General features: G+C 38.6%; 2 protein-coding genes across 8 annotated transcripts; one reads left to right on the top strand and one right to left on the bottom strand.

Annotated features, from left to right (window-relative positions):
- Nucleotides 1–1,416: 1,416 nt before the first annotated feature.
- Nucleotides 1,417–10,742, bottom strand: LOC147325001 (dynein axonemal intermediate chain 4-like). 5 transcript variants are annotated; one of them, XM_086299237.1, is made up of 17 exons: nucleotides 10,587–10,742; nucleotides 10,201–10,432; nucleotides 8,944–9,056; nucleotides 7,826–7,908; nucleotides 7,437–7,593; nucleotides 6,621–6,760; nucleotides 6,389–6,511; nucleotides 6,031–6,219; nucleotides 5,398–5,534; nucleotides 5,046–5,132; nucleotides 4,266–4,417; nucleotides 4,004–4,149; nucleotides 3,470–3,582; nucleotides 3,251–3,349; nucleotides 2,082–2,305; nucleotides 1,803–1,956; nucleotides 1,417–1,545 (listed from the first exon to the last, which is right to left on the bottom strand). In XM_086299237.1, the coding sequence occupies exons 1-17, from the start codon at nucleotides 10,613–10,615 to the stop codon at nucleotides 1,495–1,497; spliced, it is 2,229 nt and encodes a 742-aa protein (XP_086155363.1). In that variant the 5' UTR covers nucleotides 10,616–10,742; the 3' UTR covers nucleotides 1,417–1,494. The 5 variants fall into 5 exon arrangements, with proteins under 5 accessions (XP_086155363.1, XP_086155364.1, XP_086155365.1 ...); XM_086299238.1 differs by having other exon boundaries at nucleotides 7,826–7,905; XM_086299239.1 differs by having other exon boundaries at nucleotides 10,303–10,432.
- A 1,202-nt stretch (nucleotides 10,743–11,944) lies between these two features.
- On the top strand, nucleotides 11,945–18,835 carry pus7 (pseudouridine synthase 7). Of its 3 annotated transcripts, XM_086299242.1 has the most exons (18): nucleotides 11,945–12,053; nucleotides 12,229–12,342; nucleotides 13,178–13,465; nucleotides 13,554–13,638; nucleotides 13,788–13,904; nucleotides 13,997–14,141; nucleotides 14,516–14,533; nucleotides 14,852–14,963; nucleotides 15,109–15,186; nucleotides 15,347–15,475; nucleotides 15,750–15,875; nucleotides 15,964–16,025; nucleotides 16,121–16,281; nucleotides 16,476–16,602; nucleotides 17,104–17,205; nucleotides 17,461–17,590; nucleotides 17,795–17,886; nucleotides 18,213–18,835. In XM_086299242.1, exons 3-18 carry the CDS (start codon nucleotides 13,188–13,190, stop codon nucleotides 18,347–18,349), a joined length of 1,899 nt encoding a protein of 632 aa, XP_086155368.1. In that variant the 5' UTR covers nucleotides 11,945–12,053; nucleotides 12,229–12,342; nucleotides 13,178–13,187; the 3' UTR covers nucleotides 18,350–18,835. The 3 variants fall into 3 exon arrangements, with proteins under 3 accessions (XP_086155368.1, XP_086155370.1, XP_086155369.1); XM_086299244.1 differs by lacking the exon at nucleotides 14,516–14,533; XM_086299243.1 differs by lacking the exon at nucleotides 11,945–12,053 and having other exon boundaries at nucleotides 12,061–12,342.
- Nucleotides 18,836–19,296: the final 461 nt, after the last annotated feature.

Below are 19,296 nucleotides of genomic sequence, written 5' to 3'. Positions count from 1 at the left end.
ATTGGCTGATTAGATATTTGTGTCAATGAGCAACTGAAGAAGTGTACCTAATGCAGTGGTCGGTGACTGTATGGTGCACCTTACTGTTTGCTAATGTCACAAAACATTGCATGTGAAAGGCTGCTATGTTTCTTCAGGACTTATCAATATGTAACTGTTCTTCTTGCCATCAAACTGCTTTTATCTTTGCCTCCCATTTAGATTGAATGAAATTACAATTATTTCTGTTTTTATTGTTAAAAGAAAAAAATAGGTAATATAAGTAAATCCTAATTACAACACAAAAATATTTTAGAAAGAAAAGCAAACTTAAATGATACTTTGCACAGTATCTATAAAAGGTTCGGAGGCACGTAAACTGAGTAAAAAGATGCCCACAGTGAGTTTCAATCTGTCTGCCGTCAGAAAGCAACATGGTCACATTACTTTCAAATCCAGGTTCACTTCCTGCTGTGCCACAATGCAAGCTCAAATCCTTTTTCCCTCCACAAACAAAAGCCTTCTGCCATTTTCCACAGTCTTTCATGCTTCTATCTCGTCCAGAATCACAGGCTCTGTCTGTGACCTATCATTATGGGATTAATTCTTCAGCTCCCTGTAGTTACTCACTGTTTTAATATAAGTAGAGAGGAGCTGACTTAAGCAACATGATGTGAGGATATGTGACCTTACGGCCACAGATCACAGTGGGGTAAAAATATAACAGATCTTCCTCGTCTGTCAGTTACATCTTTCAGTCTTTGGCCCGCTGGGAACAGTTGCTGTGTCTGAAATCTTAGCCCCAGCTCATACAGGCCAAATACAATAACAAAGAGGAAGTGGTTCAGTTTCCGCCTCTAACATTTCATGGTTAGATATAATGAAACAACACTCATTAAAAATATTCTGATGATGTTTTAAACTATTTTGTTTAATAGTGGTACTTTCTTGTATTATATTCAGCTTTTATGTTGAATTTTATATTGAACAAAATTTTAGGAAAGGCTTATGCTCCTTCCATAGACTGTATATAGAAGATGGACATATAGTAGCTTCCAGACCTCTAATGTCTTTACATTAGAGGCCTGGGAGCTTAAGCCTCCCTTTAATGGCCATCAGGGGGCGATACCACTTGTTTCAAAGAGGCATCCGAGTGAAACTTGCCCTAATTTTTCTGATACTGTAACAACCTCAATAAGCACCTTCCTGATGACTTTAGGGGCTCTGTCACTAGTTTCAGGCCATGCTGAAATCAACATGAAGTTTATTTTATATATTATAGTAATTATTAGAGAAACAATTATCCAGGAACCAGGATCATCCAGGATTATCCAGGATGTGCTTGCTGGTTAATGACTTGTAAGACACATTGAAAGTGAGGTTTCCCCGTCATCTTTTTGCTTATCACATTCAGTTAAAAATGAAAAAGAAGTACAATTCAAAGATCCACAACTTTATTTATCGCAGGGTACAACACATAAAAGTCAAAAGGCAATGAAACTTCTGAACAAAAACTTAGAAATATCTGGAAGTGGCATGTTGGATGATTTCATCCAGAGTGTCCACCTGAAAGAAAAAAACCTCAGTCTGACTTCTCTACAAGTTCTTATGTGTTTACACTACAGTAACATGTGCTCTCTCCTTTTTTCACTGATGTTTCTTCCTAAATGTATACCTGTTATATCTTCTAGGCAAGACTTACTATTCACTGTATGGCTGAGTTTGCATTCTCAGTATAAAAAACATGAAAAATACACAAGCTCAATGTTTTGAACTTATTATTACACGGTAGTTCTTATCTATTTCATGTACAAGAGTTTTACCTGCGTGCTTTTGCACACTCTGAAGTTCCTGAGCTTGTAGACTGTCACTTGACCTTTACTGTCCCCTACAAGGACACAGTCTGTCCCTCTGGCAAACAGCAAGGATGTCAGCCTCACACCAGGCTCAGCATGGTGCACAATGGTTGGAAACAGGCTGCAAAGAAATGTTTATGCTTTTAGTGAACACATATCTCTGACTTACACTTCAAATCAGGTGAAAACAATAGGTAAATTAAAAAAACCTCAAAGCAGACTGAGATCTCAATCCGATGGACTCACATGCTCAAAATCAGGTCCCAGAGCTCCACCTGGTCTTCCTTAACTACTCCAAACAACGTGGAGCAGTTTGGGGACCACTTAACAAAGAACACGGGGCCTTGGTGAATGGACTTGAACGTCATCACAGGGCGGCCCTGCTTCCACATCTGGACAGTCTCGTCACGGGAGCAGCTCAAAAACACATCGGGGCTGAATGGTGACCATTCAATGTGGTTCACAGATCCCTGAGAGAGCAAGATTAGACATGAAGAGAAACCCGCCTCTATCTTTCATTTTTGAATAAATATTATAAATGTAGTAATAAATCAAATGGGCAGTAAAGTGACACACCGCATCACAGAAGACAGTACTGTTTGTGCTGCTGTTTTTTTTTTATTGTTGTCACTTTTATATGGATGCAAATGCCTACAATAATTCTGTTTTATATACTTTATTTATATATATTTTATATACTATTTTGAATGCAATCAGCTGACAGATAACATGGCTTGGTGAGTGATAAATGGCCCTAACAGCCCATCCAAGGAATCTGTGTTCATTTTGTGTTCAGTTTTCACAAATATGAATCTATTTGTACATTATTTAGCACCAACTAGCAGTTATTTGTGGCTATGTGATGCGTTTTTTTATTGCTGAAATTAAATTCTGACTTGCGTCTACATATGGCCACCTGTCCATCCTCACTTGCATGTCCATGTGAGGATGAGCCATTCACTTATTGCATCCAGATCTCAACTTCTGGGTCCAAATAGACAAAATGTTGGCAAGGTTTACCAGTGGGTGATGCCATTTCCACTAAAAAAATATTCTGTCTTTGCTTTCATTAGATGATGTCTGATGACAGCAACTAGAGTAAATAGTAGGGGATAACAACAGTGAATGGCAACATCGGCACACAAGGCTAAACCAGGTCAGTAATAAGAAGCCGCCACCATTTGTCTTTGACTTTTCTTTACTGTTAATTCAGTTAACTAGTAGTTCTTGTATTTAAAAAGATCACTAGGCCAGAATAACCCTATCAGCTGATGTAAACTGATCCACTGGTTGGAAATCCAAAGTAAGCTCACTATCTTCATGCTGTAGCATCCCTAGTCTTTTGTCTTTATCGCCTTAACTTAAACAGCATTTTAAATATGACTCAGTCACATTGTTTACCCTCAAGCACTTACAATGTGCTTTTTGTAAGTGGCCAGAAAGCTGTGACCTTCAGAAAAGGAAGACTTGTGGATAAGGCCCTCCTGTGTGCCAACCAGATAAATACCAAAGTCCTGCAGGAGGAATGCAACATGGACGAGAAATTAGAAAACACACAAAAAAGACATTTTCACACTTTGATTACTGACAAGGCTTTTTTTGGCTAAAGTATTTGGCTGACTTAAATTTCTTACCATTGGATGGAAGTCAACACAAACAGCAGTAGGTTTGGACAGCACCATTTTTTTCTTCTTCAGGTTCTCTGCAGCCTCCTTACACTCTTTATTGCTCCTAAACCACATCAGGTCTAAGAACAAATATTTTTATAGACCATTCAGATATTTGAAATGTTACTGTTGTTCTCCATTGTAACACTTTACAGAAGCTCCATAAAATATAAAATAATTAACCAGGATTTGTTTTATTACTGCTATATTATATTCGCTGTATGTCCTCCACTCTCACTCACTTAGAAACCTGCCAAAGAAAAAATGACTATTTACACTTAGTTTTATGTCTTTAGTTTCCCAGAAATGTTAATTAGAATGTGAGCATTAATGGTTATCTGTGTTAGTCGTGTAATAGTTTGTTGGTATAGGCACCAAAAAGTTGCATTATGCTGTGAATCCGCTCCATACATGATCCAGGCGTGTTATGAAATTAGTGCAGCTATGAGGTAAAACTGTAAGTGCACAGTGGGAACAATAGCTAGGGGAAGACTGCAGTACCTGTCCAGTCAAGATTATGGCTGCTGATTGACCACTTGGCAATCCTGCCATCTGATGACACTGATACGAGAACATCTTCCAGTGATAACCTTTGTGGAGTCCAGGTGACCTGCCACACTGGGTGAAGATGCCTCCTGGAGGATTTACTAAAAACAGAAAGATCAGAGAAGCAATCAGATTATTTTTAGTGTTTTTTAAATCTTGACATGTTATGTATATGCTTATTTTATGCTAACACACATATACACTATACAGTGCTCACCTGCTGCTAGCAACACATGCAACACTGCTGTCTTGAATACAGATGTTGTAAATAGCTACAGTGCCGTCATACATTCCCACGGCAAGCTGGTCGTTAGTTGAGAAATCCAGGGATGTCACACTGCTGTGACAGTCAAAGACACGTTCTGGCCACTGCACAAAGGACACAGTTTTAACCAGGATACTATGGTTAAAAGAGCAACAGCAAAAGCTGGGATTAAAAGTATGGCAGGATGCTGCTTTCTGATATGTGCTAGGATCAGCCTCTTGAAGCACAAGGAACTGAGAGGCTTGAGTGCAATCGAGCAGTGGTCACAATATATGGCAACCCCCTATATTCTGCTCTTTAGGGAGAAGCATAATAGTAGTGGTTTTGAGCCACACAGGGATAACAGGAGTCGGTAAGGAAAGGTTCAAAATGCTTATGAGACCCTCCAGCAGCTGATCAGCACATGCATGAAGTACACACCCTGGGACACCATCTGGACCAGCTGCTTTCCTAACACAGAAACCTTTCTGACGTCCATACAGTCCAGAGACTGTGTGTGTTGTTGGTGTTTTTGTACCTCTGATCATATTAAGATAAAAAGCATGTGGTGTGGGAGTCTCTTGAGGCACATCCAGGATGTTAGAAGTGATTAGCTGAACAAAGGCAATTTTTTTTTAAATCTTCTGATTAGCCAGCCCACCCAACCCTTGTAATATGGGCAAACTGAGATTAAAAAAAATGATAGCAGGAATAAACAACAAACAACAAAAATACAGTAATGTCTAAACATACCATGATGTTTTTGATGGTCCAGCAGCAGATCAGACCTGGTTTCAGGCACCTGGAGTCAAAGTCTGCATATCCTACTGCCAGGATATCCTTACAGTGCACAACAAAAGCAGCAGTTTAAATGAAGTATTGTAAACAAAGATTAATATTGGTAGAACCAGAAAAAGGGCAATGCCTTGCACTTCTGCTTCATCTATAATCATTAATGAAGCTTTATCGTGTCTAAAATGCTTCACAAAGTCTACACACAGGAAAAATGTGTATCAAATGTTGCTTACAGACAAAAATGACACAAATGATAATGAGACTCATGACAAAAAATATTTTAGTCTTTGTTTTGTTTTTCTTTTGTTACCGGGTTGTGCCTGTTCCAGGCCATGCTGGTAATGCAGTATCCTCTGGTGCGCTGACAAGTGAATGCCCAGAGAAGTTCCAGAGTAGGATCTAAACTCTCCTCACTGTGTTTTCCATGCTTCATCATGCTGTCAGAGCCTTACACAATCAATAATACACTTAATACAGTATTAATGTAAATATGCTATGGTTTTCTAAAGGCTGTATATAAAATATGGACATAGCCTCCCTGTCTGAAAAACAAAGCCTTTCTAATGTTCAGCAGGTTTTCTTTCTCTAAGCTTTTTCAGTACTTTCTACTCTTGGAGGGGATAACCTTATTATACCCTCTCATACACATGGCCCTGGTTGTCAGTGTAGAGCGATAGCAAAGAAAAAAGCTGGCGGAAAGAGACATCATGAATGATACTTTTGACTACTTTCTTGTCACCACAGCATAACACACTTTTTTTTTCAAAGTTTTATGTTAGATGCTGCGCCAAAGAATGTGTGCCTGGTCTAGAATTAAACAGAAAGCCTTGCAAAAGACTGGTGATCTGTCCATGTTGTACTCTGCCTACCCTGTAATAGCTGGGATATGCTACCCTCCCTCAAGACCCTGAATATGATAAGTAGGAGAAAATGGAGAGTTTACCTTCAGATATTGGCGGCTGTCTATAAGCAGCTAACTTGGCCTGAAAGGCGTTCAATACAACCGTCCTTTCCATAAAACGTGAGATGTTTGTTAATAACTCTGGCAGAAGAATTTCTTTCTTTGGTTCTGGCTCAGGATTTAAAATGCTTCCACAAATTTCCATTTCTGACAGCGAGCTGATGGTGCTGTCTGAGAAAATGGTCAATGAGAAAATTAGAAATGTTTATTTTCGACAAAATTATTTAGAATAAACAGAAATAGGAAGGACCATCAAAAGTGTGGTTATTATATGACGAACAAACACGTATTTATTCTTAGAAGTTGAAAGAACTGAAGTACCAGCTGAAGATGGAGTTACCTATGTAAGTGGTGTTGCTCTTGCTGCTCACTGATTTCTCCTTGTGATCAGCTTCATCACCTTCAAACGTTTCATTTTGCTTGTAAAAAGAGTCATAAATGTCCCAGTTTGTAGCCACCATACCTTTAAATATGAGAGAAAAAATAGCGCGTTATTTATTTATTTTTTGATTTGATAACCACTAATTGTTGAGTTAATCAAGTGTGAGGTGTTTCATTCTCACTCGTCTTACCCTTTCCAGCAGTACCAGTCTTCTCACTCTGGATCAGTTTGTTTTTAAGGGCTCCGTTTAATGTCTGCATCGATCTGTCGATGTACTTATCACTACACGTTCTGCTCTTGCAAAGCTCAGCATAGCTGAGGTTTCTCTGTCTGCACGGGAGGAGAGACAAAATATTTTTTTAACTGAAGGCTAGCATATTTGGTGGTGGTCAGAGGGCCCGTTGGCGCCAGTGTCCGGCAGCCTCGCCTCTGTCAGTGCGCCCCAGGGTGGCTGTGGCTACAACGTAGCTTGCCATTGCCAGTGTGTGAATGTGTGTGTGAATGGGTGAATGACTGAATGTAGTGTAAAGCGGTTTGGGGTCCTTAGGCACTGAGTAAAGCGCTATACAAATGCAGGCCATTTACTATTTGCATCTTCACGCATATTGCATGTGAAAGGCTTTCTTCAGTGAAATACATAAAGTGCCGGTTTCTGTGCATGTCAGAAGTTGTGTTAGATTTTCTCATCTGTCAGGTAGGGAGAGTGAGAGACAGAACAATCATAATTTTCTTATTTTATGATAACCAGACAAAGAACAAATGTGACCTTGACCTTCAGAACTATTTTGGTGAAGAACCATTAGGTGATCACTGTGTATGCTTATGTTTGTTAAATTACAACCAATAATGTAGGAGAAATAACAATTCTAGTGAACTGTTGACAGGTGATGATGGACAGCCTCATCAGACCTCTGGCTGGATGAGCTAAAAATTCATCAAAATGTAAAAATATTCAATTAACACAACTTGTGATGAATGTTATTTAGTGTTTTTACCCTCCACTCACATTGCTGCTTCTGCGTCATCATCGACCACTGAGGTTATGGTGGGGGGTATGTCCAGGAACGTAATGGTTTCGGTTTCAGTAAGCGAGATGTAATCACATTCACCCACCATCTTCTCCCTTGCATGCTGTTCTGCATCATCTCCTTTTTTCAACAACTCTGACACATGACAAAACAAACGAAAAAGCCTAATTCAAATAAACGGCAAAAAGACGATGTGGAATAATTTTAAGTGTACTGTGTTGAATATAGAAGAATTTATGATTTGAGAACTACAATGTTAATGCAATTTTTAAACAAAAGGGCAATATTAGTACCAGAAAGACAAAATCCCTACAACAATAAACATAAGGAGAGAATATATTTAAAAACAAAAAACAAGAGTAATCACGTGGAGGTGGATGTGTCGGTCCAAGAAAAATATCCTCAATCTCCGCATTCAATGAGTCTTGGGTAGGACACATGGTATGGCTGCTAATGAGACACACAAACATACATATTTAGTATCTATGTACGCTTGTACTCTGTATAATTTCCATTGTCACCATCACTGAGCCGCTTACTAACTTTGCCACTCACTGAAATTACCTCCAGATCTGCCTTTTGATAATTAACTTTATTTCCATAACAACAAATAACATGAAAACAAAGTGGATTCATAAGAGTGCAAGAGTAAAAAAAGCAAGTTTACACAGATGGGCAAGGTTATTATAGTTGTCTTGAACTAAATTAAAAGGTAAAAGTGACTTAAACTGTCTTTGGTTTTAGATTCTAAAGTACTGGTACTTGTATTTATTTGACCACTAACACTTAATAATAATTCTAATTGATGAATGGCACATTGATAGTTTGGATTAAACTGGTAAATACTTTTTACTACTAAAAAAGGCGGTCACGTTCACAAATGTTTTATTTGTGTTTTTAATGATTCATATTGATCTTCTGATTATTTACTTGTTGACTTTTCTATCAGCAGCTTCATTGTCCATCCATCAATTAAGTTCTTTCAAGAAGTTCAGTTTATTTTTAAAATTTAAGTATTTTTTTTAAGAAATCTATTAGTAGAAGTATGTGTTTAATTTAGGAACAAATCCCAAAGGATCATCCTACAGACTTTTAAAAACATTAAGTCAAAAGGATTGTGATTTTTTAGCCCACATAAATGCAACCACGTAAAATTGTATGTTCCTATCTCTTTAAATGTTTAAAGTCTTATAAGAACTACGATAGTATTTACTGAATCACCATGAGGAGGAACTGATGTAAACGTGTGTTGAGACTGGGATTTCTACAAGTCTTACTGCATGTGCTATAAAAAGCTAACTTTCTAAACCACTCTAATCATGTAATATCTGCGTATGGAAAATACCACCTTCATCATAATTAGAGAATGAAAAACAAAATCACTCAGGAAACTATCTGAAACTGAACTGAATTGAAAAGATAAATGTAAAAATGACAACAAATTAAAGATATTACAAAACTATATCCAATGTGACCATCTAGTACCTTCTGGAAAGTTTAGGGATGCTGGAAAAGAGTTCATCCAGAGACTTTTGGAAACCTGGCACTGGGCAAACCAGGGGGCGGGGAGTGACATCATTGCCATCAGCATCCACCACCTGCAAAGACACGGAGTCAAAGTCACATGGTTGCCAGCTTTAACCAGGAAGTTTTAGTTAAAACTCAGTTTGTTAACCATAAGATGAGAGAACTTTGAGGTTTTCAGTTCCAAAGAGAGCTAATTTGAGGTTAGTTTTCTTTGAGTTGGCTGGTTTGACAAGAACCTAAATCCCAGTCAGAGATGAAAGGGATCAAAATGGAGATTTGTCTTTCTTCGTGCTTCAGGCTCAGAACAATAGCTGAACTGCGCAGAGAGTCCAGAGTTTGGGGAACTAATCTGAGCAAATAAAGAGTGAAATCCACAACAGAGCAGACATGTCAAACGGGTTTCAGGCATGAAGATCAGACCTGAGAAGGTGAAAACCTGCACAATGATGAAGAGGAGCAGTGTGAACAGCAAAAAAGAGAGGTTACAAGCCCGAAGAAGAGGTGGCAGATGTAGACAAGATGATAAACGTTAATTTTTTCTACTTTTACAGCAATTATTATTAAGTATTAAAGTTATTAAATCGTCTTTATTTCAGCATAACTAATACCAAATTTTATCCAAAGTTCATTTGTAACTTTTCCAGAATGTTCTTCTTCTATTATTTAGATGTGTTAGGTATTGCACTTTGTTTAATAGTCGGTTATATATTTTACCTTCACTATCAATAAGGAAATGACCTATATAATTTGTATCATGAATAAACCCTCTAAACTTAATCTTAGGTACTTAATATCAAGTGGAAGAGAAACTATTAACATGCATACAAACTATAGAATGTTTGCCTTCAAAGTAAAAGCTGCACCTTTTTAACTGTGTTGACAATAACACTAAGGCATAACTTTTACTTTGAAGGTGATGATTATGGTTTCTACATTTATAGTTCCTCTTTTGCAAGTTTTACTGCAGCTTGGCAAGTAGATATGCAAAGCAAATGTGGAAGCCTGGTTCTTCCACTGGGGGAAAACAATGTAAAAATTTTAGGTTACTATTCCAAAATTTTGACTTACTGATTGAATGTTTAAAATGCTGACTGATCTTGAGTCAAAGTTTAAGATAACGAACTTGATTTTTTTTTTTTTTTTAGTTATCCCATCAACAAAAAACAAAACAAAACAAAAAAACAAGAAAAAAATAGCAAAATAGTAATTTCTTACCAGCAATGTGTGGCTACATGAGAAATCTCTATAAATTAAGATATTAAGATATGAACCTGCATCACCATCATGAAGAAAGAGTTTTAAGCTAATGCTAAATACCCGAACTTTTCCAATAAGATCTTTATTTCTCCTTTTCTGTTCCTCAGGGTTTTCTTTTTGGTTATAACCATTGCCTGTTAAAGTGCCTTGACAAAGTCCTGATCCTGAGGATGTCTTTGTTAGAGAAGTTCTGGAACAAAGCATAATGAACACAAGTTTTAAGTTAGTAGCTAATCTGTTAACTATCACTGACAGCTAGCCCAGATAAGCTAATGCTATTATAACTTTCTCTAATCATAAACTTTACTTAATTGTTTTTTACATTTTATAAACAGTTAACTTACATACTAGAACAACCACTATTTTTCTTCATCTTTTCTCCTCTTCAATTTGGGGCTCAAAGCTAATTTTTCTGCAATTTCAGCAATGGTACAAAGCTAACGACCTATGGCCGTTATTTAGCCTGCACATGAAGTTAGTGTCACACAGAAAAGCCCCCCTCTTCTTTATGTCTAACAATAATGTCCTACCAATCTGAAACTGACTTCTTATTAAACTATTCTTGAGCGAAATGGTAGCAGAATTATAACTTCAAGATGGGAACAAGCAAAACAAAAAAGCTGAATAAATATAAAAGGTTATTCTTATATTACAGCAAAGACAGGATTTATTTTAAAGAGAACTCTTAAACCATATTTGACTGGTTATTCTACATATGGAGTCGCAATAAGCACTAAAATTAATGAGGCTTTAGCTCATGAAATGAAAACAATGTGAAAGATAAGATAACCATGGAGTGTGGAAGTCAGTATTATTAGTAGAGAAGGTGTATGAATACTCAAGTGAGCAGTGTGGTGTTGTAAAGGCATGAGGAGAGGTGTAAAGGTGTAAGAAAAATTACACGTAGTTCCACAAGGTGACAGTAAAGAGCTGACACGGTGCCGCTGTTATTATGGAGTACAACACATCACCTGGTGCTGCTGCCTGTTTTAGATTGCATTGCACTTGTTTTTATAAGACTTATAGGAACTGTAAAGGAAAATACCAGCGAAAGGAAACTCCACAAATGTACTGATCTATCTATTGCCTGGACCCGTATTGTTCAATAGTAGGCCTACTTAATAAACAATTGCTTTTTAAAAAAATCAGCAGCCCTAAAAATATCATTTCTTTCTATTCAGTAAAACATTTGTCATGGTGTTAAAAAAAAGCATATAGCATAGGGTACCAATATGCTTTCACAATTCAGTGATCACAGATTTGCACTTGTTTAAGCCTTAAGCTAAGGACTGAGGACTTTGTACTTCTTAGACCAAACCTTTACAATCACGCGGCAGACAGGATCTTTATAGTGTAGATATAACATTGGACATGATAAGCTAATATTTATTTATTTTTTACTTTGAAGTGAAAGGTTATAATTAGCTGGTGTCTTACATTCAACAAGTTGTGCGTGAAAAAAACGCTTTAAAAATAATCGATAATAATAATAATAAATAGAATAATACAGTCATGAAACCATGACTGTTTCATTAATTAACTGGAATATAAAGTACTGTGCTCCCAGAGACGTGTGGAAGTATCGTAGGCTCCATACCCAAGTGTGTTTCTTTGGAGCGTTATCTACGCCCACGGTTACTTGAACGCAGCATAGCTTTGTGATTGACAGCTCCTTTAACCAAGCGTTTGAAGTGGGAGGGCTTTAGGTCATTATCCATTTCCGGAACCAGAGGAGCACACACACATACACACGTGTGAGAAAACCTGGCGTTCAGTGTTGCCTGCTCTCTTCTGAATATCACCAGGTCCAGGTAGGTGAGTGGGAACGTTTGGAAGAGCAAAAGTCCTTTTTTTAAAAATTATTTGCTTTTACCAGCGACATTTGAGTTCAGGTTTACAAACACGTTAACTGGGGGTGTTAGCTAGCTAATAGATGCTCTGCCGTCTTTGCTAAGTTTTGAGTGATAACTAATCCCCTTCATTTAGTCTTTTAAGTGCCTGCTTCAAGCTTGGATCCGTCAGGAAGTCTGTGCAAGTGTTTGGCGTTTGGAAAATAAGGAGTGTTTGCAGCCATATTTCGCTACCGCAGTCCCACAAACGGTAAGTTGTTGGTATTGTTTTCTAGGCCAGTAATGCCCACTTAGTTATGTTATCGTTACTCGCAGATACTGAAATGTAGTGTTCACAGTTATACTTTGTGCTTTCCATTTCTACGTAGAGTCACGTAATAACGGGTAACTGATGTTGTAGTACTGATGTTATACCATGTCATCAGTGCTGGTATCTTGCCACACGCTTCAGATCTGACTGGTGCGTCACACCAAAACAAAGCGTGCTGTAGTGTTGCACTTCGACAGTTTTGAGGTTGTCCCTGCAGCAGTCAAAGCAGAAATACGCCTCGCCTTGGTAGTGTCCACGAGGCGTCCGATTCAGATGACCAACGCATTTCGGTGGCTCCTTTCAGTGTGACGGAGTAGCAGCTCTACCCTGAGCTCCTCATTTCATCTGCAAGGGTATAGCCCACACACCCTTTGGAGGAAACTTCAGTTCTGTCAGTTGTATCTGTAGGCTCACTCCTTTGATCACTACACACGGTTCATGGCTGCAGAAAGAGGCCATTAGAAACTAGAGCATTTGGTAAATTGACAGCGTCACACACGATTCAGTGTGACAGACTGGTACAACATCCATGCTATTGCACCACACCAAACCGTCAGTCAAAATATTGGAGTGTTTCTTTAACCTGATTTTAAAAAAATGAAATGAATAAAGCATACCATTCAGACTAAAACAGGAGAAAGTGCTGGGCTGTAAACAAGCAAGCTGATGTTTAAAAAAACCCCAAAACAAATCACACAAAAATACCACACCGTGAGACTCGGGTTTTATATATGTGTGCGGCTCATACTGTTAACTAAATTCCTTATTGCTCCAGCTGGGCACTAATGGCTGAATCCGAGCCTGTGACCGTCGTCGTCCCAGTTGGAGAAAAGCGAGGGTGCCCGGAAGATGAAAAAGATGATGCACCATCAAAGAAACCAAAATTTGAGAGCGATCCTCCGCAGCAAGATGAGATGGACGAGCCCGAGGGGGACGCAAGTGATGGAGAGGAGGATGGTGACACATTTGCTAACATGATGAAGCATGGTCTCACCGAGCTCGATGTTGGCATCCTAAAGTATGTCAGTGACCACGAAGGCTTCTCTGGAGTCCTGAAGGAAAGGTTTGTTTGTCATCTGGAGTTAATGAAGGATTTAAAGAGTTTGCTTAACAAAGAGTAACCAATCACTTTCTTTGTTTTTTGCACTCAGATATTCTGATTTTGTTGTGCATGAAATCAACAAAAATGGCAAGATTGTGCATTTGGATGACCTCTCTGTCCCGGCGGAGGCTGAGGTAACGTTGCTTCTTCTGCTATTTTAACAAGCCTCAGATTCATCATGAAGGCACACTTCGCATTAACAAAATAAGACTAAAGAGAACTCCAGGATCGGGTTACATAATACTCTCCAATATGGTTTTTGGTTTGTTTTTCTGCTGTTTAGGAAGCCCAAGAACCTGAACAACAGCCAAAAGAATGTGACCTGCTAACTGAAGAGCAGAAAAAGCAGCTTGGAGAGCTTCAGCTGTTCAAGAACAAAGAGGGAAATGTCTCAATTGAGGTAACAGGTTAAAAGGAGTGCTCCAATAAAAAACACACAAAAATCCATAAAACTAGCTGACAGCTTTATGTAATGTTCTTATTCATTTATAGGTACTGGATGATTCTAAAGAGAAACGGACATTGGTCCACAAAGCCATCAAGAATCAGTTTCCTGGTTTGGAAACAAAGACTGAAGAGAGGGAAGGGCGGAAGTTTATAGTGGCTTATCATGCTGCTGGGAAGAAGGCTTTAGCAGGTATGTGGATCTCAGGATGGAAGGCCAAACTAAGTTAATGTTTTAGGAATGTTAATGAAATTTATTGCACGCCTTCCTCACTTCAGCTTATATTTTATCTACTGCAGTGCATGTAGCCCGAGCAGTAAAATACGATGCATGCGCTTTTGTGTAAGCATGGTCAACACACCTGCATGTTTCTACTGAGACCTTTACTCAACACCACAAAGGATGGTAGAGATTAGCAGAGCCACACAGGCCAAAAGTTTAAATATCACACTTCACTCCAGGCCCATGCATGAGATCTCACCCCTGACAACTCTACCCACAGACCATAAGACTCTCTTTCTTAGTAACATTATTCTATCCTCCTTTTGCTCTTCTCTGGTGGATAGAAGTCAAAACAACTACAGGTAAGAACTTATTCTCCTCCCAGCACCAGAGGAAATGGTTAAAAGCCATGTGGAGTTGGGTTACACTTAGCTTAGGATAAAATACTGTGTCGTAAAATCAGCTTTAATATCGTGTGTCCATGTCGTTTTGCCATTAAGTGATTGGATCTGAGTGCCAAAGCAAGGTTGTTGGCTAACTGCTGAGATATGTTTGGAAGTACAGGATCTATAATGAGTATTTCTATAATATTGGGGACTTATAAAGTACATGCTATGTTTTAATATTAAAAAACATCACAGCATGTTTTTCATCACACCATTTTTCTGTCTCCACAAAAGCTCCAAGGAAACACTTTTGGCCCAAAAACCGTGGCAGTTTCTGCCACTTTGTTCTGTATAAGGAGAACAAAGACACCATGGATGCTATCAATGTGCTTTCAAAGTTCCTCAGGTAGGAGACGTGTGTGTTTTTTAGTTTGTTTTATAAAAAGTAAGGATCATTCATTGATAAAAGAGCCAACACACTAACGGATGTGTGAAATGTTTTTTGCAGTTAAGTTTTGCAGCCCTATGTATAATGATGGATGTCTCTCTAGGCTTAGACCCAACATGTTTTCCTACATGGGAACCAAGGACAAGAGGGCCATTACTGTGCAGGAGATAGCGGTGCTCAAGTGAGTGTTATAATGCAGAGCCCTGCAGTTACTAGTGTGCAGATATTTTTTGTTTTTTTGATGATTATGCTGGATGTGTGTTGTTATTGATTCTAATTTATCTCTGATGGGTTCTTGCACAGGATCGGTAATTATAACAGCCTCTTCTTTGTTCACTTAGGATCACTGCAGAGAGGCTGGCTCACCTCAACAAGTGCCTCATGAACCTCAAGCTTGGAAACTTTTGCTACAAAAATCACCCTCTAAAGCTGGGGGAACTGCAGGGAAACCATTTCACTGTGGTGATAAGGTCAGCAGGTGTTAATATACACAGTGCTTGTTTCAGAAATAGATTTTAAAAGCTCGGCATTTGTTAAACTGCCAATTTGAACTGAGGTCACCTTTATTGGCAGTCTCTTCCTGTTTAAAGGGAAGTTTTGTCCTCACTGTGATCAAGTGTTTTCTCCAGGTGGATTAAAGGAAACAGAGTTAAATTGTCCTGCAAAACCATGATGCATTTTTTTAAATTGCTTTTCAGGGTAAAGTGTTCAATGGCTCATTGTTTTTTGTCTTTGTGTTTGCAGGAACATCACAGGAACAGACGAGCAGGTTGATCAGGCAATGAAATCCCTCAAGCAGACAGGTTTCATAAACTACTACGGCATGCAGCGTTTTGGCACAACAGCTGTGCCCACGCATCACGTGGGCAGGTGAGGTCATGACATGGAGATTGTTGCGTAAATTATATAACTATAGGACCATAAACTATAGTGTTTTCCCTCAATTTGTTGGGGACAGGGCTATTCTGAAAAACGACTGGAATGAGGTGATGGATTTGATTCTGAAACCCCGTCCTGGAGGTAAATGTACCACCCTCACTCTGTTTTCTGCTGCAGTTGAAGCGGTTGCAAAAAGTATTTCAAGTTTCCCATTGTCTCGTTTTTTTCTTTTACAGCGGAGAAAGAATTTCTGGTCCGCTGCAGGGAAGAGTGGGCAAAGACTCAGGATCCGGAGGCAGCACTGAAAAAGCTTCCCAACAAGCGCTGTGTGGAAGGACAGCTGCTGAGAGGCCTGTCTATGTATGGCAAGAAAAACATCGTCACTGCATTTGGACTGGTTGGTTTTCTATTGCAGTCTTGTAACAAGTTGATGCAGCAGAACCAAAGGCTTTACCTTAATTATTCCGCAAATAAATCTTCCTTGTTTACAAGTTACAGTTACCCGTGAAACAATTCAGTCAGAGATTCAGACGTACCTCTAGCCTCAATGGAAATTAAATTTTGTGCTCACGCTCTTTTGCTCTTCTCTAGATCCCCCGGAACAACCGCCTGATGTACATCCACAGCTACCAGAGCAGAGTGTGGAACACCATGGTGAGCCGCAGAATTGAAGCCTTCGGTCTGAAGGCTGTGAAGGGAGACCTGGTACTCAAAGGAAGTAAGTTGGCCTTTAAATCACCTGCCTAATGTTGATTATTAAGAGTGGGACACTGTGGGATATGTACAGTAAACTGTAGCTTTTAACCTGGATTCTGTACAGGTCAGTAAATGGGATACAAAGTGTCTTGTTAGCAAACTTTAAATGAGTTGAAAAGTGATTTTTACCCAAGGATCAACATACATGTCTATGTTTGGATATCTTCTCAGGAAGAGGAAGTGTGTTAATGTAGAGTGGGTACATTTTATCCTGAACAAATTCAGGTTGGGCGGGGCACATTTAGTAGTGGTCACACTTGCTCTGTGCTCATTTTAGCCATGCACAATCTGTCCTCACAGAGAGGCCACCTTTTAAAAGCATAAGAATGATACAGATGCATTAAAACACAAGTGCAATGTAGGATTAGAAACCTGAAAGGCTTATTGAGTTTCCAACAAAAAAACAACTGGTCATTTTTTTTCTTTCTTATGATATCATCTTCCAAATGTTATGTTTCCAAAGCCACAGCACACGTGCTGTCTGCAGAGGAGGCAGAGAATCAATCCATCCACAACATTGTGATGCCACTTCCAGGGTTTGATGTCATTTACCCCACACACCACAGTAAGTATAGGCTATGTATAATGTAGAGTTGAGTTTTTATAGCATATAACCCAAGTTAACATTGGGTTGTTTTAACACTAATGTATTTAAGATGGTAACACCTGTATAACAAAGTAACGGGTGCTTCCGGTGGAATAGTCTGAGTGGTTTAATAAAATAAAAATTGACATAAAACATTAAATAAACTTACAGCAGAGGAGAAAATTGTTTTGTTTTGTGTTACATTGTCAGTCATACCTGTGTGTTTTGTTTTAGTCGGAGAAGGTTACAGAGAGCTGCTCACTGCAGACGGGCTGGACATCGACAACATGAGGCACAAAGTGAAGGACTACTCTCTGGCCGGAGCCTACAGGCGCATCATCATCAGACCCGCTGATGTCAGCTGGTCAGCACCTCTCACTGCCTTTTTCACACAATGCAGTGCATGACTTGTAACAATCACAATTACTGTTGTGCTTTGCTCTTTCACAGTTAAACATAATGGTAGTGATAGATTAATTGTGTACTGCTCTTACTGAATGCTTTGTTAAACTGTTGCTCTGTTTACTGTAGTACTACATTTCCTTGTATTTGTCGCTGTTCTGTGCAGGGAGGTCATTAATTACGATGACCCCAGGGTGTCTCTGGTGCATAGTGATTTTGAGAAACTAGAGAACAAACCCGCACCTGTCTTCAACAAAGGTAAACTTATTTTTACGCCTGTTTAGATTTGTGTCAACGATGGATGTAAAATTTTATTTAATTTCCATAGATTAAAACTTTTAAACTTGCAGGCATAAGTCAAGTATGTATAAACTCAGTTTATTTAAAAGGGAAACTGACAATAAAACTTACAATATGAGATCATTTCAAGGGCAGATTTTGAATGAAGTACAATAATAAATGGAGGACATGTATGATATCCAACAATCAAAAGCATGAATTATTTATTTTACTAGTTAAAGTAGAAGAAATAATGTTTTGTTTACAACCTGCATAAACTGTGCCACTCTCCTTCCTCCTGACAGAGGGGAAATATCGCGCTCTGCGGATGGAGTTCTCGCTGCCTCCATCGACCTACGCTACTATGGCAATCAGAGAAGTCCTCAAGCTGGACACCAGCATCAAGAAACAGACGCAGCTTAACACGACCTGGTTTAACTGAGACCACGACACCTTCAGGCATGAACTGGACTGTTGATGCAGTGGCTGCTTACTGTTGTTTTTAAGTCATGTGTAGTATGTGTGTATGAGAGAGCATTTGGGTTTTATACAAACCCAAAGATAATTTCTTTGACGTACAAAGAGCAACAGTTTATAATTATTGAACTTTTTTATGTTTTTATTTGCTTTGACAGGTTTTTGTGCTGCACATTGCGATTTCACATATTTTGACAAGATTTAAATATGTTGTGTGCTTTCAGGGCACTCACACATTCAATAACTACTGCTGCTGGTTTTGTACAGAGATGAGAACTTCTTTTTAGCTCAAAGCTAATAGCATAAGTTTTTTTGAGAAGGAAGAGCAATTTAAATTGTTGAGAGAATCGGCACAGTGTGTGTGTATGAACAAAAAAATCTGAAATATTATTTTTCTTTTTTTGTCCTTCCACTTGTAAAAGTGGTAATAAAGCTGTTATCTCTCCTTTCAGTCTTTTCCTCTGCAAGATGTTGTGATTGCAATGAGTACAGTAACACTGTCTCCCTCTAGTGGTTGACCTCTACTACCAAAACAAAAGTGAACAGATCCAGACTACTGATCCTACTGGACACAGTAGTGGTGGAAGAAGCACTATTTTATTTTTTGTATTCCATTTTATATCACTACAGATAAGCTTAGTTCACATTTAGTGGGGGGGTTGAGATCTAAATGTACAAAATATTAATATTTGATTCTGAAGCATAATTAGTTGCCTGCTAATAAAACTGAAGTACGGTTGAGTACTACAGTACAGTACAGACTGTTCAACACTCTCAGGTGTAAGCTGGATTTTTGATGCAAGCTACAAAAAACTAGTGCTGCTACTTACTGTTGTGGTTGGAAGACTATTATATGTGAGTCTGAGAGAGGATTTAGGTTTTATATAAACCCAAAGGTAATATTCTGTGAAG

The sequence above is a fragment of the Aulonocara sp. 'chitande type north' Nkhata Bay genome, linkage group LG7 (assembly GCF_057382095.1).
Source record: "Aulonocara sp. 'chitande type north' Nkhata Bay isolate Kocher_YH1m ecotype deep benthic linkage group LG7, A_spYH_male_GT1.1, whole genome shotgun sequence".
NCBI classification, from domain to species: Eukaryota; Metazoa; Chordata; class Actinopteri; order Cichliformes; family Cichlidae; genus Aulonocara; species Aulonocara sp. 'chitande type north' Nkhata Bay.
This window is presented reverse-complemented; position numbering and strand designations above follow the sequence as displayed.